This window comes from Myotis davidii, unplaced genomic scaffold (genome assembly GCF_000327345.1).
Source record: "Myotis davidii unplaced genomic scaffold, ASM32734v1 scaffold626, whole genome shotgun sequence".
Taxonomy (NCBI): Eukaryota; Metazoa; Chordata; class Mammalia; order Chiroptera; family Vespertilionidae; genus Myotis; species Myotis davidii.
The window spans coordinates 397,105-419,301 of NW_006297725.1; the positions used below are offsets into that span (position 1 = coordinate 397,105).

The 22,197-nt window shown below is 46.0% G+C and overlaps 1 protein-coding gene and 1 long non-coding RNA gene across 2 annotated transcripts in view; one reads left to right on the forward strand and one right to left on the reverse strand.

The window, feature by feature from the left end:
• Nucleotides 1–3,903, forward strand: part of LOC107184602 — a 4,861-nt gene extending 958 nt beyond the window's left edge. Inside the window, exons 2-3 of the long non-coding RNA XR_001515494.1 lie at nt 1,286–1,732; nt 3,715–3,903. This is a non-coding gene — a long non-coding RNA (uncharacterized LOC107184602). The remainder of the gene's footprint in view (nt 1–1,285; nt 1,733–3,714) is intronic.
• A 4,047-nt stretch (nt 3,904–7,950) lies between these two features.
• LOC102772527 (mitogen-activated protein kinase kinase kinase 13) lies at nt 7,951–21,723 on the reverse strand. Its single transcript, XM_006773334.2, has 7 exons — nt 21,415–21,723; nt 20,131–20,247; nt 19,062–19,199; nt 14,043–14,814; nt 12,371–12,441; nt 9,250–9,547; nt 7,951–8,412 (listed from the first exon to the last, which is right to left on the reverse strand). Exons 2-7 carry the CDS (start codon nt 20,184–20,186, stop codon nt 8,311–8,313), a joined length of 1,437 nt encoding a protein of 478 aa, XP_006773397.2. The 5' UTR covers nt 20,187–20,247; nt 21,415–21,723; the 3' UTR covers nt 7,951–8,310.
• Nucleotides 21,724–22,197: the final 474 nt, after the last annotated feature.

Sequence of the window (22,197 nt, forward strand, 5' to 3'; positions counted from 1 at the left end):
TGCTCAGAAAACCCCTGTTTATATTTTATTGAGTAACAGGGAGCTCAGGATAGTCTGTTGTATTTATTTGCCTCTTGCCAAGCCCAGAGCGGCCTCGGGAGAGGATGCCGACTGTCCTTGTCCAGAGTGCCTCTTTTGCAAAGTGATAGGCTGTAGTGACAGGTGTTCCTTCTGTTCTGTTTTGCGGATGACCTACCTCTTCCATAAACCAAGGGAAAGAAGCTGCTTAGAACGTCTGTGTGCAGTTCAAGTGCACAGTGATTTCTGCGATGCGCTTTGTGTTCAGGCACCCTGAGGTTGCCATGTGTGTCAGGTTTCCCCTTGGTTGTGTGGCCTGACAAGTAAGCTGGTTGCAGACAGATGATTAAATATGAATCGAGCACACTCTGTATGCCATGGAGACGCGCTGGAGAAACTCGCATCCCTCCGGACAGCGCAGGGCCCTTGACTCCCCTGAACCAAATGACCATCAGTACATTTTCTAATCTGTGCTTTCTGTGTGGGAACCCCTTCTCCCTCCTGCTAGGAGATGGGTGCAGTACCCCCAGAGATTGCCCTCTGAATGTTTCTCAATTTGTCATTTGCCAAGAATAACTGAGGAATAATGATATTTTATCTTTTAATTCTAAGAGGAAAACTTGGTTTGGGGTTTCTGTGTGTGTTTGGATTGTCTGCAGCTGTCGTTGCTTCCTAGCGCAGCAGTACTGCATTGGCACAGTCCTGGTTTCATTCTTCCAAGGACAGAAGGAGCTTAGCTCCTAAACTGACCAGCTCTGGGACCCTGTACCCGATAGGAGTAACTCATCATTTCTCACCAGAATAGTGTGCTTGTGCATGGTCTGCTAGGTTGGGTTGGCCAAGAATCTTGCCAGGGCTTTAATCTAGGCCACCTGTTCTACATGAGTTCTTGAGAATGAATTCCCAAGCGTTGTTTTTTGGACTCATATGATAAAGAAAATACACAAAACAAAAACAGAAGAACTTAATTTTTAAAGGTGTGTTGCTTTAAAAGAAGCTTGATAACAAGGGTGTGGGCGAAGAGGAGGCCACCTGGACTTGGAAACCTGTGGCTTTTTGCTCCTGGAGTCGGGGAGGGAGGGGGGACCAGGACGCTGTCCCACTTTGTCCTTTACCAGGACCCTCGCTCCCTCATCCCCCATGATCTGCAACAATGTGCCTTATTGGCTGTGAGTTTACAGGGAAAGCAAGCTCCCAAATAAAGGCTATATATGCTCTGTGTGGTATGTGTTTGTACATGTTGCTAACTTTCAATTTCCCTCGCCAGTGGGAGTCAGGATTGGCTCAGAATCAGTCCAAAACGGTGTTCCAGTTCTCCACTCTCGGGCCTTTTACCAACATTGTTTTTTTAGAAGCCACATTCTCATTTTCACCGTTCCCCTCTCTCTGCTCACTTGATAGTGGGGTAACTAGTAACACTTACTAACTATAAGGTGGGCAGCAGGGAAACCAGAGGGATGAAGCAGAGCGCCTGTCTAGGCTATGACAGAATAACCACGAAGAGACTATGACAAAACAGCGGTGCTCTCTTCCTTCTGTGATGTGTCCAACAAGAGCCAGAGACCGGCTTTGCCATCAGTTGCTTTTCCTGGCTGCAGGAAGCCCAGTCGTGTGACATCCTCCTTTCCCCAAGTTCTGACATGCTGAGATTTGTGAAGGCGGCTCTCAGGAGACAACCAGTACCTTTAGGAAAAAACGACCAAAAAACAGCAAAGTACACTTTTTGTTTAATCCCGTGCATTTGTTTGCTTTGATAGTCACTCTTGTTCCCATTGCTGCACAATTGTTTGGTCCAAAGCGAGCTGGCATCAAACCAACAAGGTGTAGAGGAACTAACAGGGCTGCAACTACAGGGAAACAGATGAGGGGGTTAATTTTGAGACCTGACCACAAAAAAGAAGTTAATTTGCTCCAAACTGATAGGGAACTCAGATTATTGCAATAAAGAATCGGAGTGAGTCTTCCCACTTCCGGAGTCAGAAGAGCCCTCTGGGTGACATAGTCAGTAAGAGACGTCTTCCTAATAGCATGTGCACTCTGGGGTTCCCTCCTCCGGGCAACCATTGGAGGACCCTGCCTGCCTGGCCACTGGGCAGCAGCCAGGAGCCAGCATTCCCTGGTGCTGTGAAGTGGCTGGAGAGTAGGTCTGTGATTCGGCCAGGAGTTTCCTTACAGTGGCCTTGCCATCATGTGAAATCCTGCCATCATGCTCTGGTCATGTGACAGTTAGTCAACGCCCTAACTTCTTTGGGGTAACCCTCCTTCTCAGAGAAGTGATTGCAGGGCTCCCCTCTTCTGCCACCTGTCCCAGAGAAGTGTTCCAGTTTCCACAGGGGTCCTCTACTCAGCAGTCTAGTTCATTCAGTTTGAATAGGTGCTTGCACTATTGGCTGTAACATGCAAACAAGCAGACTCATGCGATTCTTGTGTGCTAGTCTGTTGGTAACATTGGTGGTGTGAATATACTAGGACATTTATTCTATGAAATCTGCAAGGAAGGAAAATCTTGCGACCCAGAAAGGCACTACATTCATACTGACAGTACAAGTCAAGGTCTTAAAAAGAATGCCACATTGTTTTGACACATTAGTAACTGGGATTTAACATATTAAGTGTGTATAGAAGGTGAGGGAGGAACATGCTTATTTAACACAATGAAATAAAGTGAGTGAAGAGACACATTTTGGAATTCAATTCATCAACAATTGGAGATGATTCAACTGGAATTGTAGTCCCAAAGGGCAGGGGTGGAGGCAGGTGGCCTTTTCCTGCCAATGGTGCTGCCCCCTGAGAGCCATAGGGTGGGGTCCATAAGGAGAACACTGGTGTGACCTGTCATTTTCCCGTCGGGGCTAACTCCAGATCTCAAACCACTGTTAGGAAGCTAATTATGAGCTTAGAGCTGGGACGGTAAACATCTCTCCCTGCACAGCCGTTCTAACAAGTGGTAGTTGTTGCTCCCTGTGCTGTGTTGTAAGAGGCTCGGAACATGGTGAGCAGTGAATCATGTTGGTCCTGGGTGTTCAGAGTGTAGATTGTAGGTGGTGGTATTTTGGTTTCTGGCTTAGTGGCAAAACAAAATAATAGCGCACTACTGCAGAGCAGAGCGGGAATTCCTAGGTTTCCAAGTGTTATGTCCTATTTTGGAGAATTCAGTTCCAGGAACTTCAAGCAGGAACATTTTAAGGGGAAACAAATGAGACATAAGGGGATGGGGGAACAAGAGTAAATTACTTGATCAATAAGAATGCACTTACACTGAAAGGATGTCAATGCTCCACAGTGGGCGGGCTTTTAAAATTGGTTGGTACCAGGAAAACCCCAAACCATCAAATCCATTATTTAGGGCAAGAGGGACATTTAGCACAAAGAATCCCTGAAATGGATGTCTAGTACTAAAAATATCCTTAATCCTTGAAGAATAGATTTGTTGATACTGAACTTTTAAAATACCTGAACTTCAAGTAGGCCATTCCAGATCATCTTACAACAGAGCTAGTGTCTTCACTTTTCCGAGTAGGCACTCCCCACATCCTCCAAATAGATCTAAACTTTAAAGCCTATTATAATTTCAAAGTGGATGCAGGCTTCTTAGTTTCTCTGCTAAGCAATTTATTTATTTATTTATTTATACTTCTTCAACCAGGTTTATTAAAAAAAATTCTTTTTTTCCCCCCTTAAACTCCACATTCTTAGTTTTTCAGGAAGAGAGAGAAGTTTGCAGCAATGACATCAACTCAACATCATCTGGCTACTCCTGATTCTACAGGACTAAAACCATTCTCAGGAGTCCTGCCCACCAGCCAGTGAGGACCAGAATTCTTCAGGTGTGGTCCAGCTCAAGGACATCTGACCCACCCTGACAAAGGGGCTTGCTTGCAAGGTCTGACAAAGCACAAAACATTGAACAGGTAGCCTGGGACTCCCAGGCCTTGTAAAGAGCTTCATTAGTGCCGTTCAGGTAACTGAACCAAGCACATCTTCCCTGACACTCGCTGCTATTCACTAGCCTCTACTTCCACAAGCCTGTCAATCTGCAAAGGTTCAACATGCAGGGGATGGAGCAAAGTGTGGCTGGGCAGCCTTGAAAGCACACCTTTTACCCGCATTGAGAAAAGAGAAATGGTGGGGAGTGGGGTTCCCTGAAGACAATAAGATGATGTTTCCCTAGCTCCACTCCTAGCACCTGCCTCAGGCAGTGTCCTCCTGTGAGGGGGCACTAAGGAGGCTAAAGGTTAATACCGCTACCAACCCCTGCCCCTTCTGGAACGTGAGAAAAGCTTCCTAGAGCTTTACATGTGTAGCTGCAAAATGCTAGGACAGCTTAACCTATACGTTTCTGTTCTGGAGCTGAGTAGACTGTGAACCTTAGTTTGTAAGAAACAAGTATGCATGACAAGAGGGCTCACCTTCTGCCATGGGCCCCTTTCCAGCCGAGCCTCAGGTTCTGTGGAGCCTGGAACCTGCAGTACCTGGTGCCACACCCTCAAATGCACCCTTTGCCCTACACAGCCAGCACTCCATCAGCCTTGTTTTTAACCAAAATACCTCAACATCTGCTAAGCAATTTGGAGAGGAATTGTTATTCAGAAGACATGATCTTAAAGTAGATGGAAATCAGAAACTAATGCCCATCTGCAACCCAAATTAAAACGCATCATCTTGCAGTCAGTCAAAAACAGATGCTAAATGAATGTGGACATTCATCCCAAGGGGGTTAAACTTTCGATCAACAATTAAGCTTGAAATCACAGTCCTGTGAGGTTCATAGTCATCAGGACTGAAGAATTCGTTTTTAAATTTCCTGAGCTCTTGATTCAATGCTCTTCAGAAGAGTTCTCAAACACACCAACTCAAAATTGTCCTGGGACCTCAGGCCGGCAATAAAGGGCAAGGCTGGGATAGAGAAGGCAGTTCTGTTTTTGACCTAAAGACACTGTTCTTCTATGAAGCCCCTAGTCAATTCTACTGAAAAATAAACATAATGTTTAATGTGGAACTTTATTAAACTCCTGACCATGCAGTGAAAGACTGAAGATTCAATGCTGTATATGACCCTAACACACTCATACAGTTATCTCAGGTAGGTATATGGCACTGTCATGACAGACAGTCAAGATGGGAAATCAGGAAATTTATTAAGAATATGAGGTGTCAGGTGGGGGTTTCCTAGGAAGATCGTGACTGGGAGATATAAGACAGACATTGAACGTCATGTTTCTTTTTTGCCACCACAGGTGGGCAAGAACCAGACCAGCTGAAGTGTCAGTGTTTTATGTTGGATAGAAAGTGGACACAGAGTTGTAGCTTATCTTTTCCCAGAAGTAATGACCCAGAGATATTCATAGTATAATGTGGTCTGAAGAAAGAGGATGCAAAATAGGGCTCTTCAAGGTAGTACTTTTTCAGCCCTAAGAGCCGCTAAGTGACCAAGCCTTTCTAGAATTTCTTTAGTCTTGTTATAGGATGACATCACAGCTAGGTATTTTATGCCATGACTATATATATATATATATATTAGTTTTTCTGCTACTCCCAACTACGAAGAGCAGGTTGGTTTTGTGGGATCTGGCAGGAACAAGATGACAAACTATGCTACCAGTTCTTGGAACTCTCTAACCCATGGGCCCCATGCAGAAATTCTCTATGTCTGTGCCTCCAAATGGTTTAATGCCAATATGTGTAAGTCTTTCCTAATGTCCAACACGATGCCGTGTCCAAGACTCTAGCCATCGCCTTCAGATTCTGAGCCTAGAGACATTGTTTGACAGTAATCTATCTTGGAGACAGAGACAGGAACGAGGCCGACATCTGTTTTTATATAAAATTCTACATAAAAATTGGCTTACAGCTGAGGTACCATGATGTACCTTGGCATGCTTTTCAGAGCCCATGACCCTGGATAGGAAGGACCTCATGCTTTAAATAATTCTCTTTTTGCTTCTAGTGTAGTCTCATGATTTTATTTCTAAAGAAACTTGAGAAATATTACAGCCTTTGAACTATTTGTCCATTCACTCAGTCATCTGCCCACCCAGGAGCTTCCACAATCAAGTCAAAGTCACCATGTGCCCACTGGGCTCCAGGGCAGAGCACACATCCTCAGATGATTGTTGCACACAGAAAATGAGGGAATGCACCTAAGATGAATACTGGAGAGCTCCCAAGTGGCAGTCTCATTTTCATTCCTTCATAAAAATCATAAAAATTCACGGTAATTCATGGTTAGCGATAAACACAATCATTGTGCTACACTGTAAACCACACCTTCTGATCCACAGAAAATGAGAATGACAATAATTATTATAAAATAAAATAACAATGATAATAATGCCATAACTTAAGATCTTTCATGTAGTCCAGCTACAGAATGTATACAAAATGGAATAATTTAATGCAAACAATACTGTTCTCTGTATAAGTTAGACATTTTCCTTCATCTTACTTAAGAGCTATAAATTAAAAGACAGTAAATTTTAAATTAATATCTCAACATAAATTGTAAACAAATGAGGGATCAGACAAGCAAAAGGAACTGCTCTCAATTCCCTCCTGCCTTTCCTTTTTGGCTGATGCAATCAGTGAAACCCAGTGGAGGGCAACGTTTCCACCTGCACTGGAATGGTTTAATGCCAATATGTGTAAGTCTTTCCTAATGTCCAACACGATGCCGTGTCCAAGACTCTAGCCATCGCCTTCAGATTCTGAGCCTAGAGACATTGTTTGACAGTAATCTATCTTGGAGACAGAGACAGGAACGAGGCCGACATCTGTTTTTATATAAAATTCTACATAAAAATTGGCTTACAGCTGAGGTACCATGATGTACCTTGGCATGCTTTTCAGAGCCCATGACCCTGGATAGGAAGGACCTCATGCTTTGGAAAAGGCAAAATCTTCCCAATTGCTGCTCAGCATCAGTTGTTCTTTGCACAAATTCCCAAATCCAATGATTTAAAACTGTGTTGATCCGAAGAAAAGTAAAAGACCTTTCACAAACAGCTTTGAACAAAAATGCTATTGTGCTGGGATATTGTGGTGGGGGTGTCTTTTGCAACTTGCTTATTTTGCCTTTATTCTGATAGTGGAAGCCAGTCACTAAAGCTTACAGGATAGAATGAGTTAATAAGTGAAAACAAGGGAATGGTTTGTGATTGGACATTGGACAGACTCACACACACCCTAGCTGCCTTCAAAGTCTGTTCTCCTGTTTGAATCAATATGACTCTAGTAGACAAGCAACCTGATTCCACAGAGGGCTAGCTCCACCTTCTGGACGAGCGGAACTGAGAGGTTCTGACAACGTACTTTTACAAATTCCGCGTTTGCTTTTCTAACACTGTGGTCAGTTTCCTTTTTCTCTTGTCCTTCTCTTCTTCTCAGCCCTCCCCCTTTTCCTAAAGGAAGTGGTCACCAGGTGGAAGGGAAATGGCTATGAGGAAATGGCACGTTGGTCAAGGTCACACATTTGTCAAGGTAATGGCAATGACAGCATTTAAAAGGTAAATGTTTGTCAAGGAAGATTCGACTCTATCCATAAGTCTCACAACTAAATGCTGCTTAAAATAAATAAAAATGAAACCAGTTTTCACATATACAGCTTTTTTTTTTCCTCCTAGAGGAAGCACATGCCTTGGGTGCAAGTATCTGGTTACCAAACTTTTCTAGATAATTTTCATCACCCAAAGGATAAGCTGGTTGAACTTAAATGCGGTCTGTTCACAAGTTACCCGGAATTGCTTTTCTTTTGCTGTTCTTTGTTTTCTAAAATGCTCAACATGTCTTGCTCTGGCTCTTCTTCAGTCACTTATGGTCAAAAGAACTGGTCCCCTGTTCAAGTAGCAATAATACCTCTTGGCCCCACAAATTACCAAGAATGTTGCTTCTAAATTCCACTTCTTTCTTCCTTTCTCTCTCTCTCTCTTTCCCCCCCAAGAAATTATTGTCTCTCTCTCTCTCTCTCTCTCATATATAATTCAGTCTTTACAGTACAAAGTGTTAAAATGTCAAACAAAAATAAATATCAATGTTACAGTAGCTAGAATATTCAATAAAATAGATCCCTGCCATTCTTGATTGAAATGTTCAGTGAGACTTAGTTTCATTTGGATATTTTTTTTCCAGAGATTTGCAAAGTCTCATGTTCCTGTTATTGCAGCTTATTTCTAGGGGTAAGAAAGATGGGGCAGCTCTCTTCCAAGACAAAAAGGCAAGGGAGAGCGGGAGGAATCGGGTGGGGCGGATCTGAAACATCAGTATTGTCACGTCATCTTCAGGATGGGTGTCCTCTCATTACCAAGTAGCAGAGCTGTAGTGTTTATTGGTCCTCACTGTGGCATCAGAACACTCCCCATCTGAAGAGTCACAGTCCGATTCTTCAAACTGCATAGGATTCTGCAAAGTCAAGACAAAATAAAACCTTAGTTCATGTTTGCAACCACTCAGTAAACATATATCAAACACCTCCCACATGACAGGCTTTGGGCTACAAAAATGAGACCAGGTCCTGTCTTGGTGGGGCTTACAGAAAAAGAAGACATGTAAAGATGATGTTCATGATGATTATGACAATGATAACAGTACCACCACAACCATACTGTACAGCATCTACTATGTTCCAGGCACGGCATGCTCCTTGTCAGAGAGCCCATTATTAATCCATTTAATCCTTACAACAGCCCCATGAGGTAGATGCTGTTACCGTACCCATTTTACAGATAAGAAAACTGATCCATGGAGAATTTAAGTGACTTGCCCAACAGCACACAGTAAGTAAGTGGAAAGGCTGGGGTTTGATCTGGGCAGTCAGATTCCAGGGAACATAATTTCAACCCCTGTGCTATCCTGCCCCTCAAAAGGCAGTACTGACCATGAACTAAAGTGGTACCTGTGCTATGATAGCCTCATTAGGGGACAGTGGGGACAGGGAGGAGGGACGTTCATACCCTTCACCAGATTGGGCGATGAGGCCAGGAGGAGGTGATGTTGGAGTTCAGTATTGGAAGGGAGGGTTCCTGAGCCGTTCAACGTTTGTGCCTCATTTAGGAGCTCTACCCTCATTTTTAGGAGCTCTGGTGCTCGCTGTACTTTTACTTACTTCTTGGAGGCAGTTGTAGTATCTCATATACTCAATGATCATTGTAAAGGACCTCAGGACTCGGGCGTGTCATAGCTCAAAAGAGCTACAGGAAGGGAACAGTGCCAAGAGGAGAAGAAAGGAGAGGACCGCACCTCGTAGCCACGCTGTTCCACACACAGCTTGCCCAGAGACATCTGCGTCTTCACGCGCCGCACGGCACACTCCTTGTCAGAGAGCCCATCTGAATGCGAGGAGATCTCGATGGGAATCTCCGGCGTCTGGGACAGCAGGTCATCGAGCCTCTCTGCCAGGCGGTCTTCAAGTTTATTAGCAAACTCATCAGGACTGTTTGAGTGGTCACTGGTATTCCCCTCCTCGCCATCGGACACAGAGAAATTCTCAGAGCTAAAGGTTGAATACGACTGGCAGCTTCTGATGCAGCGATGGGGCCTAGAACCACAAAGGACCAGAAGAATTTCATCCCAGGAACCACCACCTTGCTTACCTTGTCCGACCATCACAGTCCCAGGGAGGGGTCAACTTGTTTTTTCCATGCCCTTCAGGGAGAGTCAAATCCAGATAGACTGAAATGATTTAATTTGAAAGCAACCAAGAAGGACATTTACATGTTGGTGTGGCTAACGTCCAAAGCTGAGGGTTACCATTGGTCTTGAAAAAGATCAGCTGATCTAATCATGCTGTGTCTACCTATGCATGGAAATTATGTTTCTTACAGAATCCCAGGTTCTCGCAAGTGAAAGAGACTTGGGAGATTTTCTATTTCCCAGATCAGAAAACTAGAGCCAGAGAAGGAAAGTGGCTTGTGCAAGGTCACACCATTCGCCAAGGCAGAGCTGTGGCGTGGGTGGGTCTGTGCACACTCTGCTCAGAGTCCTTCTCTACCTCACTCCACCCCATCGCATCGCCCATTCAGCTGCTTCAGCCACTGGGCATGGCAGCCTTCACCACCCTGTCAAACTGACTCCAACATAAAAGAGCTTGGAAGCAACATTCACCTTGCAGCTGGGGACACTGCCCGGCCAGCCAGTGGCTCATTCCAGTTAACATTGGGGTTTCGTTCTGATAAAGGCAAAGTTTCGGGGGGCGGGGAGGGCGTAAGGAGGAGAATTTGCAAAAGTTTCTCACTTCTTTCCCATGGTTTACAAGTAGTTTAGTAAATAAGAATGCTGTTAACGTATACTGGTTTAAAAACAAAACAGAAACAATAACAAAAGAAGACTGCCTTTTCCCTCTGGCATTGTCTGATCTGTCTGTATTTCTTAATACAAAGTCATTTTGATGGCAGATGATCTGAGCCTGGCTGATGACCAGGCCAGTTGGTGGGTGGGGGATCAAGGTCACATGAAAAGAGCCACTGTGGGAAATGGAAGTGAAGGTAAGAATCACGCAACTTCTCAAGGCTGGTAATCCAGAAGGGAGACAGGGAGAAGAACGTTATAAAAAGCAAAACCATGTGGTAAAAATATAATTTGCATCATAGCAAGAAAAGGTGGATTAGGTGGGCTGAGTTCATGGTGTGTCATAGGAACAAAAGCTGGAGGTAACATTATTGTGATCCTAGCGAGTGATTTCGTTTTACTCAGGCGCAATCTGGTTGCATAGGAGGAAACTACTGTTCACGACAGGTATAGCTCAGAGATGAGAACATATTTCAATTTTGTGTAGAGCATGGGGACCCAGAATACAATTACCAAAGGATTAGGAGAGCCTTTGTTCGCAGGAAATTCCTGTTTCTGGGCAGGAACACAAACCTTCCGGGGATCCTTAGAGCTTCACTTTTAAAGAACAAAATGCCTATTAGCAGAAAAGGCCTCCTGGGAGGAAAAGGACCTTTCCTACTCCTGCACAGGAGCAGCCCTGTTCTAGACGTAGAGGAGTGTGTGGTCCTTCTTTAATCCTACAAGAAAAATTATTATCGCTGGCTAAGCAGGAAGCTCTTTCTAAGGCTGGGTTGATGGAGGACTCAGCTCATCTAATCCAATTATAATCTAACTAGAAGCCCAGTGTACGAAATCGTGCACAGGTATGGTCCCTAGGCCTAGTGTACGATCAGGGCTATCTTCCCCAGCTGCTGGCAGCTGGCCCCACCCCCTCCACTGCCACCCACCCTGGTTCCCTGTTCGACATAGGGCAATGGGAGCCTGCTGGCTGCGGGGGAGGGACTGATAGGTCAGCTGTTCCCACCCACTTGCTGGCCCCACCCCTGCTGCGGGTTACCCTTTGTGTGTGGGGTGACTGGCGAGGCAGGGGCCTTGGCCTGGCACCACCCACATCCCCCGCCACCCACTCTGGTTCCCTGTTTGCCACCAGCAATCAGAACCTGCGGGCCAGGGGGAGGGACCAAGAGGTCGGCCCATTCTACCCGCTCACCAGTCTAGGCCCCTGCTGCCACCCACCCTGGTTCCCAGTTTGCCATTGGCAATTGGAGCTTACTGGCTGGGGAAAGGGACCAAGAGGTGGTCAGTGCACCACCGAGTGACTGGTTGAGTGGTTGTTCTGCCATTATGGTTGCTGGGCTTTTATTATATAAGATTATAATTAATTATACTAGAGGCTTGGTGCATGAAATTCGTCCACTGAGTGTGTGTGGGGGGTGTCCCTCAGCCCAGCCTGCACCCTCTCCAATCTGGGACCCCTCTCACAATCTGGGACGCCTGTCTCCCAACTGCTCACATGCCTGCCTGCCTGCCTGATTGCCCCTAATCCCTTCTGCCTGACAGCTTGATCACTCCCTAACCACTCCCCTGCCAGCCTTATCAATGCCTAACTGCTCCCCTGCCAGCCCGATTGCCCCCAACTGTCCTCCCCTGCCAGCCTTGTCACCCAAAACTGCCCTCCTCTGCAGCATCCAGAAATGTGAGAAATAAAATTCCATTGTTTAAGCTACCTAGTCTATGGCATTTCGTTATGGCAGCCCAAGGAAACTAATTCAAGGAGGTACACTAGAAACCAGTAAAATTATCCATAGAACACATGGCCTTTTCTCATAAACTGCCCACTATATTTTTAGTTGTAACCCTGAATCTGTATTTATGCTCGTCTTGAAGTTCCTATGAAAAGAATTCTGATAAACTGGCACTGGCTGTGCATAGCCAGTTGCCAAAATGTGGGAACAGGAGACCATATACACAGTGAGTTCAAGTTTCCTTACAAGGTGGTTGTTAGAAAGTGACATGCAATTGAACAGGAAGTGGCAACCTCAGGGTTTCCCCAATTACACTGAAACCAATCACATGTGTTTGATGATTTTACCTCTGTCTTCGTGGAAATTCAACTTCACTATCTACTTCCCCTTCTTCCTCTTCTGAGGACTCGTCTCCACTCTAAAGAAAACCAAGAGAAAAGAATTTTATTTCTCTCTCTCTCTCTCTCTCTCTCTCTCTCTCTCTCTCTCTCTCACACACACACACACACACACACACACACACGCGGTCCTTGAAAAGATTTATCATCAAAAGGCATAGAGTAGTAGCTTTCTGAGTGCCATCTTTAAACATACATATCTTCACTCATTGTTTTAGCAACTTTTCCTGGGTGTCCATGGTGACAGGCCTTGCACTAGATGCTGGAAGACATACAGAACTGAATAAAACATATCTTTGCCCTCAGGGAGGTGAAGGCTCCATGAGCATGTCCAGAGGTGAGTGACAGAGAGGAGAAACTGGAGAAGAGGTCTTGGAGTGGGGGCAGGCTCATGCAATCATTGTCACTAGTGGTTCCAGGCTTTGTCATAGAGACTTCACCAAGAAGTGATCTTTCAATTGTTCAAAGCCCAACTACTTTTCCCCCTTTCACATACCAGCCCCCTTTCACTGACATGATAGTCATTATGTGTATCATCTCCACTACTAAGACATACATCATTTGAGAGTCAGACCGTATCTTGTTGTACTGTACCCCTCACTCCACCATTAATACAATGCTGCATATAGAACAGGTGCTTAGTACATTACATTATTGAGTCAGCATGTTGGCCGGACAAGGGCCATTGGAGGCCTCATGGTTGCGGGGTTCTGTGGTTGATCTGAAAAGCTGAGTAAGTGTTGTGTCTGAGTAAATGATCTTCCCTCACAGGGAAGCTTCCATTTCTCTTCAAGTGCACAGGAGTAGCCACACTCAAACCAACTGTCCTTAACTATAGCGACACTACGTACCACATTACTACAATCCCTGTGAGGCAGGTAATTGGGTCCAAGTAATTGCACCAAAGATAGAGGATAATGTGCTTTGAAAGTCGGTTCTAACGTCACTCTTACCTACTTGCATTCCGATGCTTTCTGAGTAGGAAAGACAGGGATGGAGGTACCCTGACTGCTAAGATGAGCCCTTTACCCCAGAGGTACACATGGGAGTATATGTCAGTAGAGAGAAGTCGAACTGCTCTCTGGGAGTGTGGTTCTAATAAGACCAAATGTATAAGGTGTGTTCTCCATGGCTGGCAGACTCGTAAAACGCAGGATGTTCAAGTAGGTGAGGGAAAAGCTGGATTATACTAGGTTTCTGCATGATTTCTCAAAGTCTAGGACTTGCTAATGTACACGAGGAATTTCCCAGAGGGGACAGAAAATACAATGTTAACCAAACCTATTTTATAATTGGATCTTTCCTTCTTGCAACATCCTTCAGGACTGGGCTAAAGTAGTGGTTTCCAAATGATTTTGATAGCATATCACTAATATATGGTTGTCTATTTATAAATGATGTACATTTCAATCAGTCCACTGGTTCAATAGTTCTCAAAATGTATTTCTAAGTCCTTCACTTAAGCAGTGTGAAGAGAAAATATTTAAAATAAAGAAGCTCCTGTTTATTCTCTTGTTAGCTCATCCTCTTACAAAATGTGCCCTTGTGTATGTTTTATGATGCACCTACCACGACAGGCTCTGGCATCCACAAACACAGTGACGCCCACCGCTGTCCTTACCTTTTGAAGGGGCCTTGTTTTCCGAGGTAGCGCTGGTGGGGTGATGTGATGAGGGACGCCAAGGGACGAGGCAGACCTACAGCCACTGAATTCTTCGTTTTCTTCCATTTTCTCAGAACCTTGGGCATTTTCTGAGAGGAGATTGTGTGCTGGTGACTTGAAAAGGTCGGGGCTCCTCCCCACCGGCTCAGCAAAGGGACTGTCTAGGGGCCCGCACTGCTCCGGCCTGCACTGGACGCAGGGATCATATGGGTCAGCCTGGCAGCAGCCCCAGGGGCCGGCCTGGCCCTGGGCAGGCTCAGAACTTCTCCAGCCATCTGCTGCCACGGCTGTGGAGATGAGGTCAGGGCTGGAGCCAGGCATCTGTCTCTGAGCGTGGTTGCTGAGCGGGCTCCGCAGGGCAGCTGCGGGGCCAAAGTACCTCAGGTTGTTGGCGCAGGTGGCAATGTCCTGGCCGTGCACATTGAGCCTGGGATGGTGACTCTGAGACGTGGCGGGAGGGGGCTGCTGGTACTGCTGCTGCAGAGAGGGGTGCTGGGGTTGAGCCTGGTGTAGATACGTGGGGTGGGGTGAGTTTTCGGGGACTGGCTGGTTTTTCAAGATTGCTGCAAAGTCACTATGGCTGCCTCGGCTATTCCCCCGGCGGTGGCGTGGTTTGCTCCGGTACCGGCTCTTGCCGCCTGAGGTGGACATTTTTGGGCTTCCAGACAAGGGGGACGCAGTGGGAGCCACCTCCACACTGGGGATGCCTTCTGACCGCAGCAGATCTGGCCTGGGAGAACAGAGCAGGTTTAGTTTTAAACACATGAAAATACATATTCAGGTTTGGGGAACTCTATCCCACGCCTTAAAACACACCGTTTGAATCAGCAGCCACACCCAGGGATTTACCCAGCGGAGGAAATGGGTGTCCGCAAGAACGTGTGTTTGAAGGCACTGCGCTAATGTATTGCTTAAAACAGCAGATTTGGAAACTACCTAGATATGCCAAGGCGCTCAGTCCCTTTAAACTCTAACTGCCCGACAGGTTTCTGGATCTCCTCCGCATAGTATCAGTCATCAGCTTGGTGCCAACATGCCAACACACAGGCATGGCCGATTGCCCACGACCAGAAATCTGTCCAGTGATGGATGGGGATACAGGGATCACAGAGGCGAGAGTTCTGGTACCAGGGACGGACACCCTGGGATAATGAGGCAAGAGGCAAAGTTCAGAGAGTCAGGTGCAGACAGGTCTTCTTGAGGGCTGGGCTATGTCATATTCATGTTTGTCTGTGAAGGACACGAACAGGGAGTCTAGATCACAGTAGGGACGCAGTAATGTTTCAGGAAGAGGGGACATGGGGGTGGAGCCCGAAGACAGGAAACAGTAGAGAGCCCAGGAGGCTGAGCAGAGGCAGCGAGAGAAGGCTCCTGAGGAGAGGCCCCAGCACTGCACTGTGCTCTGACAGGGAGGAGTCCTCTCCCAGCCCCGCTGTCACGTGCCCCCCGGGCCAGCCATGCAGCCCGTGTCCAGGAGGAAGCCGGCTCCGGAGGTGAACGCTCTGCACACTGACTCCAAGGCAGTAGGTCAGCAGTAAGTGCTTTCTGAACCGATGGTGCACACTGACTCCAAGGCACGTACTAGTAGGTCAGCAGTAAGTGCTTTCTGAACCGATGAAGCGATTCAGGCAGAGATTCTAGGACACCAGGGCATATTGCTACCTCCTCCCCACCGAGGAACTGCCATTGAACTGTCCAAATAGTCTAGCCTCACCTCCTCTGGGACCAGACAGATACAAACTGGCAGGACCTTTCAGGGCTGGAGGCCACCCCCTAGTTTTCTTAACAACAGAATCCTTTATTCAAATTAATTATTAGGAGAAGCCCAGTATCTGAAGCAGATCTAGTGGGACAGCTGGAGAGACCCCTCCCTGCAGGGCTCCTCGTTCTCTCCACCCTGCAACAGGACCTGAGGCCCTCTCTATGCCGGCCCTAGGGTACCCCAGACCTTGCTTGGGAACACAGATACAGTCCTGCCCCCACCCTGCGTGATGAGGAACCCAGAGCCAGCCAAAGTGGCTCCTGGTCCCATAGCTCGTTCCTGGCAGAATGCAGACCAGAAGCCTCTGGCTTATTAGATACAGTCTAGTTTGCAGGTTCGTACATGTTACTTGAGAGTTTGTTAAAATGACTGAGTCGGTCTGGGATGGGGCCTGAGGGTCTGCATTTCTAACCTGCTCTCGGATGATGCTGAGCTGAGGGCCTACACTTTGAAGAGCGAGGGCTTAGAGGAAATTAGCCGGCACCAGGCAGGAGGAGGTGGATTTCCCTTTCTTGCAGGAGAAGTACAGTTAAAGGCTGGCCTTAGCACAGAAGTTCCAGGAGTTACCAGCTTACGATAAGGTTGGTTTACGATAAGATACTGTGCTGCTCTCAGCAGCTTCCTGTCTCAGATTCAGTTGTATGGTCAGTTGACCAGCTTGTGCCTCAAACGGTATCTGGATGGAGGAGGCCCTGGGGCTCTTGTTGAGGCAAGAGGGCCCTTAAGGCTCAGTCAGGGGCGTCTACTTACACAGAGGCTGGCTATGGTGGCATCTAAGAGAGCAGAGGAGAAAGTGTCCTATGTCAGGTGAAGGCTGCTTTCACTGAAGCTGGCAGTGCAAACATCACAGGATAACATTAACACAGCACTTCACAGTTGACAAAGCACTTTGCATTATATGAACCACTTGTTTCCTACTATTACAATATCCGTTTTACAGAGAAAGACACTGAGGGATCAGGATGGTTAGTTGTCTTGTGTCCAATACAAAGCAAGTAAATGGCAGAACTCAAAAACTGACCCCAGGTCTTTTGACTCCGAGGAACAGTTCTTTCCCCGTTCCAAGCTTCTGCTTATTCCAAGGCATTTAGACAATCTTATTGGCCTATCCCAGTGGTCGGCAAACTGCGGCTCGCGAGCCACATGCAGCTCTTTGGCCCCTTGAGTGTGGCTCTTCCTAAGCCTTAGGAGTACCCTAATTAAGTTAATAACCATGCATCTACCTATATAGTTTAAGTTTAAAAAATTTGGCTCTCAAAAGAAATTTCAATCGTTGTACTGTTGATATTTGGCTCTGTTGACTAATGAGTTTGCCGACCACTGGCCTATCCTCACGTGTGACGGGCTCTGTGGATCCATAGTGGAATTCTGGCTCTCTTCTTTCTAGTCCTTGACCAAACATACCCTGAAGCCTAGGCTAAAGGATGGTGGATGGTTTCTCCTCTCTGCTCCCCTCAAAGGTCACTGGCCTTCTGGTTTGATAATCATTGAACCGTCCAAATAATCTGAAACTTAACTCCATTAAGGGGCAAGCAGCTGAAAATACTCTTCACAGCTCTAGTCCCCATCCAGGTTGCTTCCTGGACAGGTTCAGTTGGCTTGTAGACTAAGCATCTGCTGATGGTGTCAAACTCCTTCAAACACATTTCCCCCAGCACATGAGCTCATATTCTGTAAAAGTAAACATGAGCACATATACTGGAAAAAAAAGGTACTATTGTCCCCCCACCCCCCACTCCAATGCTCTTAGTTTTAACTATAGGCAGAATGCAGGGAGGACCAGCAGGCAGCTGTGATAGGCAGAATGCAGGGAGGACCAGCAGGCAAATTTGGTCCCTATTTAGGACACCCAAAGAAAGAGGTGTTGGGCTTCCAGGAGGGTCTTACCAGGTACTATCTGAAAACAATTTCTCAGAACTTGAGCAGGCGATAGTCAGGAGTGGTAAGTAAAAGGGAAACTGGAGTTAATCCATGGAATTGCTCACTAGTAGTTCAGATTTACATTAGTCATGGTCTCGGGCCACCTTTCTGAAAGGCTTAGAGTAGATTCTTGGTTTGCATTTTTCATTACTTTTATTCTTACTGCATTTAGCTTACGTCTCACTGTTGGGCCCACCTCCCAGGTTTAGGGACATTTCTTTCCTTTCCATTAATGTAGCTAGGACAAAACGAACTCTCCATTATTTGGGAGGAATGCAGCTCTCGCAGAACTTGGTAAGAAACACTGACTGGAAGAGCATTATAAGGTTAAACTAATCCAGTATTTTAGATCTGTGGTTAGGGTCCGAGTTTGTAGTGGGCTGAGTCAGGTTATATGTGGATTTCCCACTAAGCAGGTGGCTGGCACTCCTAATCTCCACATTGTACAAGGGCCAACATATAAGGAAAATGTGTTATAATTAGGAAAAAGGGCAATCTTTAAAAAAAAACTATTAAAAAATCCACTTTTTGAGTTCCTGTGATTTATTAGGTGACCTCACATATTGTCTTATTTAAACTTCACAAAAGTCCCCTGCAAGAGTGGAATGAGGGGAACCATATGGGCAGATAGAGGTAATTATCAAAGCCGTTTTGATAGCACATATACGAAAATTGGGCGATACAGAGAAGATTAGCATGGTCCCTTGCAAAGATGACCTGCAAAATTTGTGTAGTGGAAAAAAACACACACAAAACACAAAGTCCCTGCCTTCATTTTTTTGTGGTGGATTTATGAGCACTTATTACATTATTAAAATAACTAACTAAATGAATAAATAAAAGTGGGTCATGTGTGGACCAATGTTGCCTAAATTGAGAATTATAATTAACCCAATTCTGTGCGTTAGGGGCCAAAGAAGAAATCTCATGTGCTATAGTTATACCATTTTACCATGGGGCTGAAAGAGGGTAACTGACATGGCCCAAATCACACAGCTCATAATGGGTGTAGCTAGGATTCTAACCCAGGTCTGTCTGCCCCACGCCCCCCATGCCCCGCCCATTTCTCTTTTTACTATTCTATGCTAAGAGAATAAATATCTATGCCTCATATAGTAATGCATGGATCCCTAGGGTCCATGACACACTTTCTCTCAGCTTTCCACTCTGTTTTATCTAGAGGCATGTGTGCTAATGATGAGGTAGGGTGGCCACACCCACCATCATCTGATAATGTATTTTTAGGGAGATAGTTCCCCATTTCTCTGAATACCAGGTCAGCACAAGCATCTCACCGTTTGGTCTGCACCCCAGGTTTGTGAGGCACACCCTTCCTTTTCATGAGCTTCTCCATGGCATTGGGGTGGATTATTGGACGGACAGGGTGTCGCTTGTAGGTCCCGGGATACTTCTTTTCCACGGCTTGCTCACGCCTGCAGAAAAAAAGAAAAGGCCCATCTCAGACACCGCAGACAGAAAAGATGGGCAGAATGTTGCACAGGCTAATTCTACCCACAGATTCAGGCCACCTTACCAGGTGCAAGCCATTTGAATAACAAGGTTGCTATTCAGGTAAAAAGGGGATAAAAAAGATACTAAATTCAACCTAATCTGATTTCATTTTTCCCTTCAGCTCATAGATGAACTTGGAGACTAACCTTCCCCTCCACAGTACACCTCATGAGAGACACAATGCAATGGTAGAAGCCCTACTGATTTCAGTAGCTGCTGTGTTGGTCAGGACCCCGGGATTTTCTTGCCATTCTCAGGAATACTCTAAACCACTTGCAGAAGCCACCTCACTTCCCCAGGGGGCAATAAGCCCCCACTCAACAACATCCTGCTCTCCATGAAATGGCACCCTTCTTTTTTTAAAATATATTTTATTGATTTTTTTACAGAGAGGAAGGGAGAGGGATAGAGAGTTAGAAACATCGAGGAGAGAGAAACATCGATCAGCTGCCTCCTGCACACTCCCCACTGGCGATGTGCCCGCAACCAAGGCACATTCCCCCAACCGGAATCAAACCTGGGACCCCTGAGTCCTTAGGCTTACACTCTATCCACTGAGCCAAACCAGTTAGGGCGGCACCCCTTCTTGAGCCATTCAGCAGGGTGAAGTGGCAAATAGCTGTCAGTGCATGCTCCCCTAGAACCAGCTCTGTGGCAACTCCACTCAACCGGAAACCTCCCCAGGGGCAGGGACTGTGCACAGCCCCCCCCCTCGCCCCCCACTACCAAGGAATGTTGGATGAATGACTAAGACAGCTGCCAGTTCTGAGTAGCAGCAACATGGAAGAGCAGTACATTTCTGCTGATGGATAGACCACATCAACAGGGGCAGACAGTGGTCTGGATGCATACTTAATGAGCTCCTTCTCCCGCATTTCCAGCTGCAGCATGATGGCACTCAGCTCCATGTATAAATTATTAGCCCGCTCAAGTTTTCTCTCGTAGTGTTCACGAATATCCAAAGCATGCCTACCAAAGAAAACACAGGATCAGTGTGAAATTAACTCGGGGGAGGACAAAAGTTAGCTCTCATGAAGTAAGAACCAGAATGGTTGATCTCAAAAGCATTTGACTAAAGGGCCCCTAGGTCAGTGGTCGGCTAACTGCGGCTCGCGAGCCACATGCGGATCTTTGGCCCCTTGAGTGTGGCCACGAAGTTTCAATTGCACTGTACGTGCGTGCCCGCATGTGGTATTTTGTGGAAGAGCCACACTCAAGGGCAGTGATGGCGAACCTTTTGAGCTTAGCATGTCAGCATTTTGAAAAACCCTAACTTAACTCTGGTGCCGTGTCACAAAGAGAAATTTTTTGATATTTGCAACCATAGTAAAACAAAGACTTATATTTTTGATATTTATTTTATATATTTAAATGCCATTTAACAAAGAAAAATCAACCAAAAAAATGAGTTCTCGTGTCACCTCTGACACACATGTCATAGGTTCACCATCACTGCTCAAGGGGCTGCAGTTTGCCGACCACTGGCCTAGATTAAAAGCTCCCTTGTCCAGTGCAATGACTCAGCCAAGATGGAGTGGGAGATGGAAAATCTAAGCTTTCTATTTGGTTTATCCTTAGGGGCCATATCTAGCCATACAGAAGAGTCAGGAGGTCACAGATAAAATGTGAATGGGATCTGTGCATAATTTGTAGTCTTTGTGTAGTATTGACAATATCATAATAAGAATACAGTATAGCTCATTGTTAATGGAAATATGCAGCTGGGAGCTGATACCATGATCACTCATTTATACTTATCTGTGGCACAGATCCTGCCTAATTATAGTGATTATCTATGAACATATCTTGCATCCCTTAAAAGATTATAACCATCTTGAGACCAGGGACTACATCTTATAAGTTTCTGGCCTTCCATGTCACTTAGGACAGGGGCTGAGTGAACAAATCGCATTGCTCTGGGAATCTTCATTGCAGAGATACAATGAAAGAGGATAACAGAGTGTCAGGGGCCAAGGAAGGGAGGATAAGCCAGTGATATAAAGGAGAGCAAATTTGAAAGAGAATTAACAATAAACAGCACGTGGAAAGGTGTGTAGAAGTGGTGATTCACAAAGAGAGTTCTGCTAATATCTGGAGACCCGGAGATGCGAAGACATGGAGGAGAAAGCAGCTGACCTGAGCTCTTCTCGCCGCCTTCTAATCAGCTCTTCATCCAGGCGGTGTATACACGTCCCTTCACTTTTGATCTTCTCAAAGTGTTTTTTCACTTCTTCTCTCCATTCAGCCTGGGTGAGGATAAATTAGACTTTGTTAATATTCTAGGAGTTTCAAACCCGGATACAGCCATAGGCTCATGTACAAGATTTTTTTTTTTTCTGTAAACTTCTCTTGAAGAACTTTATAGAATAGATGTTCAATTAATATTAGTCAACAGCAAAATATCTCATGAAAATGTACCTGCACACCATATCCCACCCCATTTTCTGTAGTGATCCAACATGCCATGCCATCTCTTTTCCAGTTTCCTGGGCCACCAGAACCATCACAGCTAGCATACCAGCTATCACCTCGGTGAGTCAAGAGAGCAGCAGAGAAAGCCTGGCTAGAAAGGATGGCTGTGATAACCATCTATATATATAAAAACCTAAGCGACCGAATGACCGAACGACCCAACAACCAGTCCACCGGTCACTATGATGTGCACTGACCAACAGGGGACAGATGCTCAACACAAAGGACTGGGCTCCCTCCTGTCGGGATTGGGCCGGCAGAGATTGGGCATGTGGGGATTGGGCTCTCTCCTGTCTGGATCGGGCCTGCAGGGATCAGGCTGAAACCAGCTATTCAACATCCCCCCAAGAGAAATCCCAGACTGCGAGAGGGCACAGGCCAGACCGAAGGACCCCACTGGTGCACAAATTTGTGCACCGGGCCTCTAGTTATTGCATAAAAAGAAAA

Excerpts from the sequence above, each read along its gene's own strand:
- LOC102772527 (XM_006773334.2), bottom strand. The coding sequence starts at position 20,186 with ATGGAGCTGAGTGCCATCATGCTGCAGCTGGAAATGCGGGAGAAGGAG. Across the intron at positions 19,200-20,130 it reads CGGGAGAAGGAGCTCATTAA|GCGTGAGCAAGCCGTGGAAA; the intron begins GTATGCATCCAG and ends TTTTTTCTGCAG. Across the intron at positions 9,548-12,370 it reads GAATTTCCACGAAGACAGAG|GCCCCATCGCTGCATCAGAA; the intron begins GTAAAATCATCA and ends TTGTGGTTCTAG.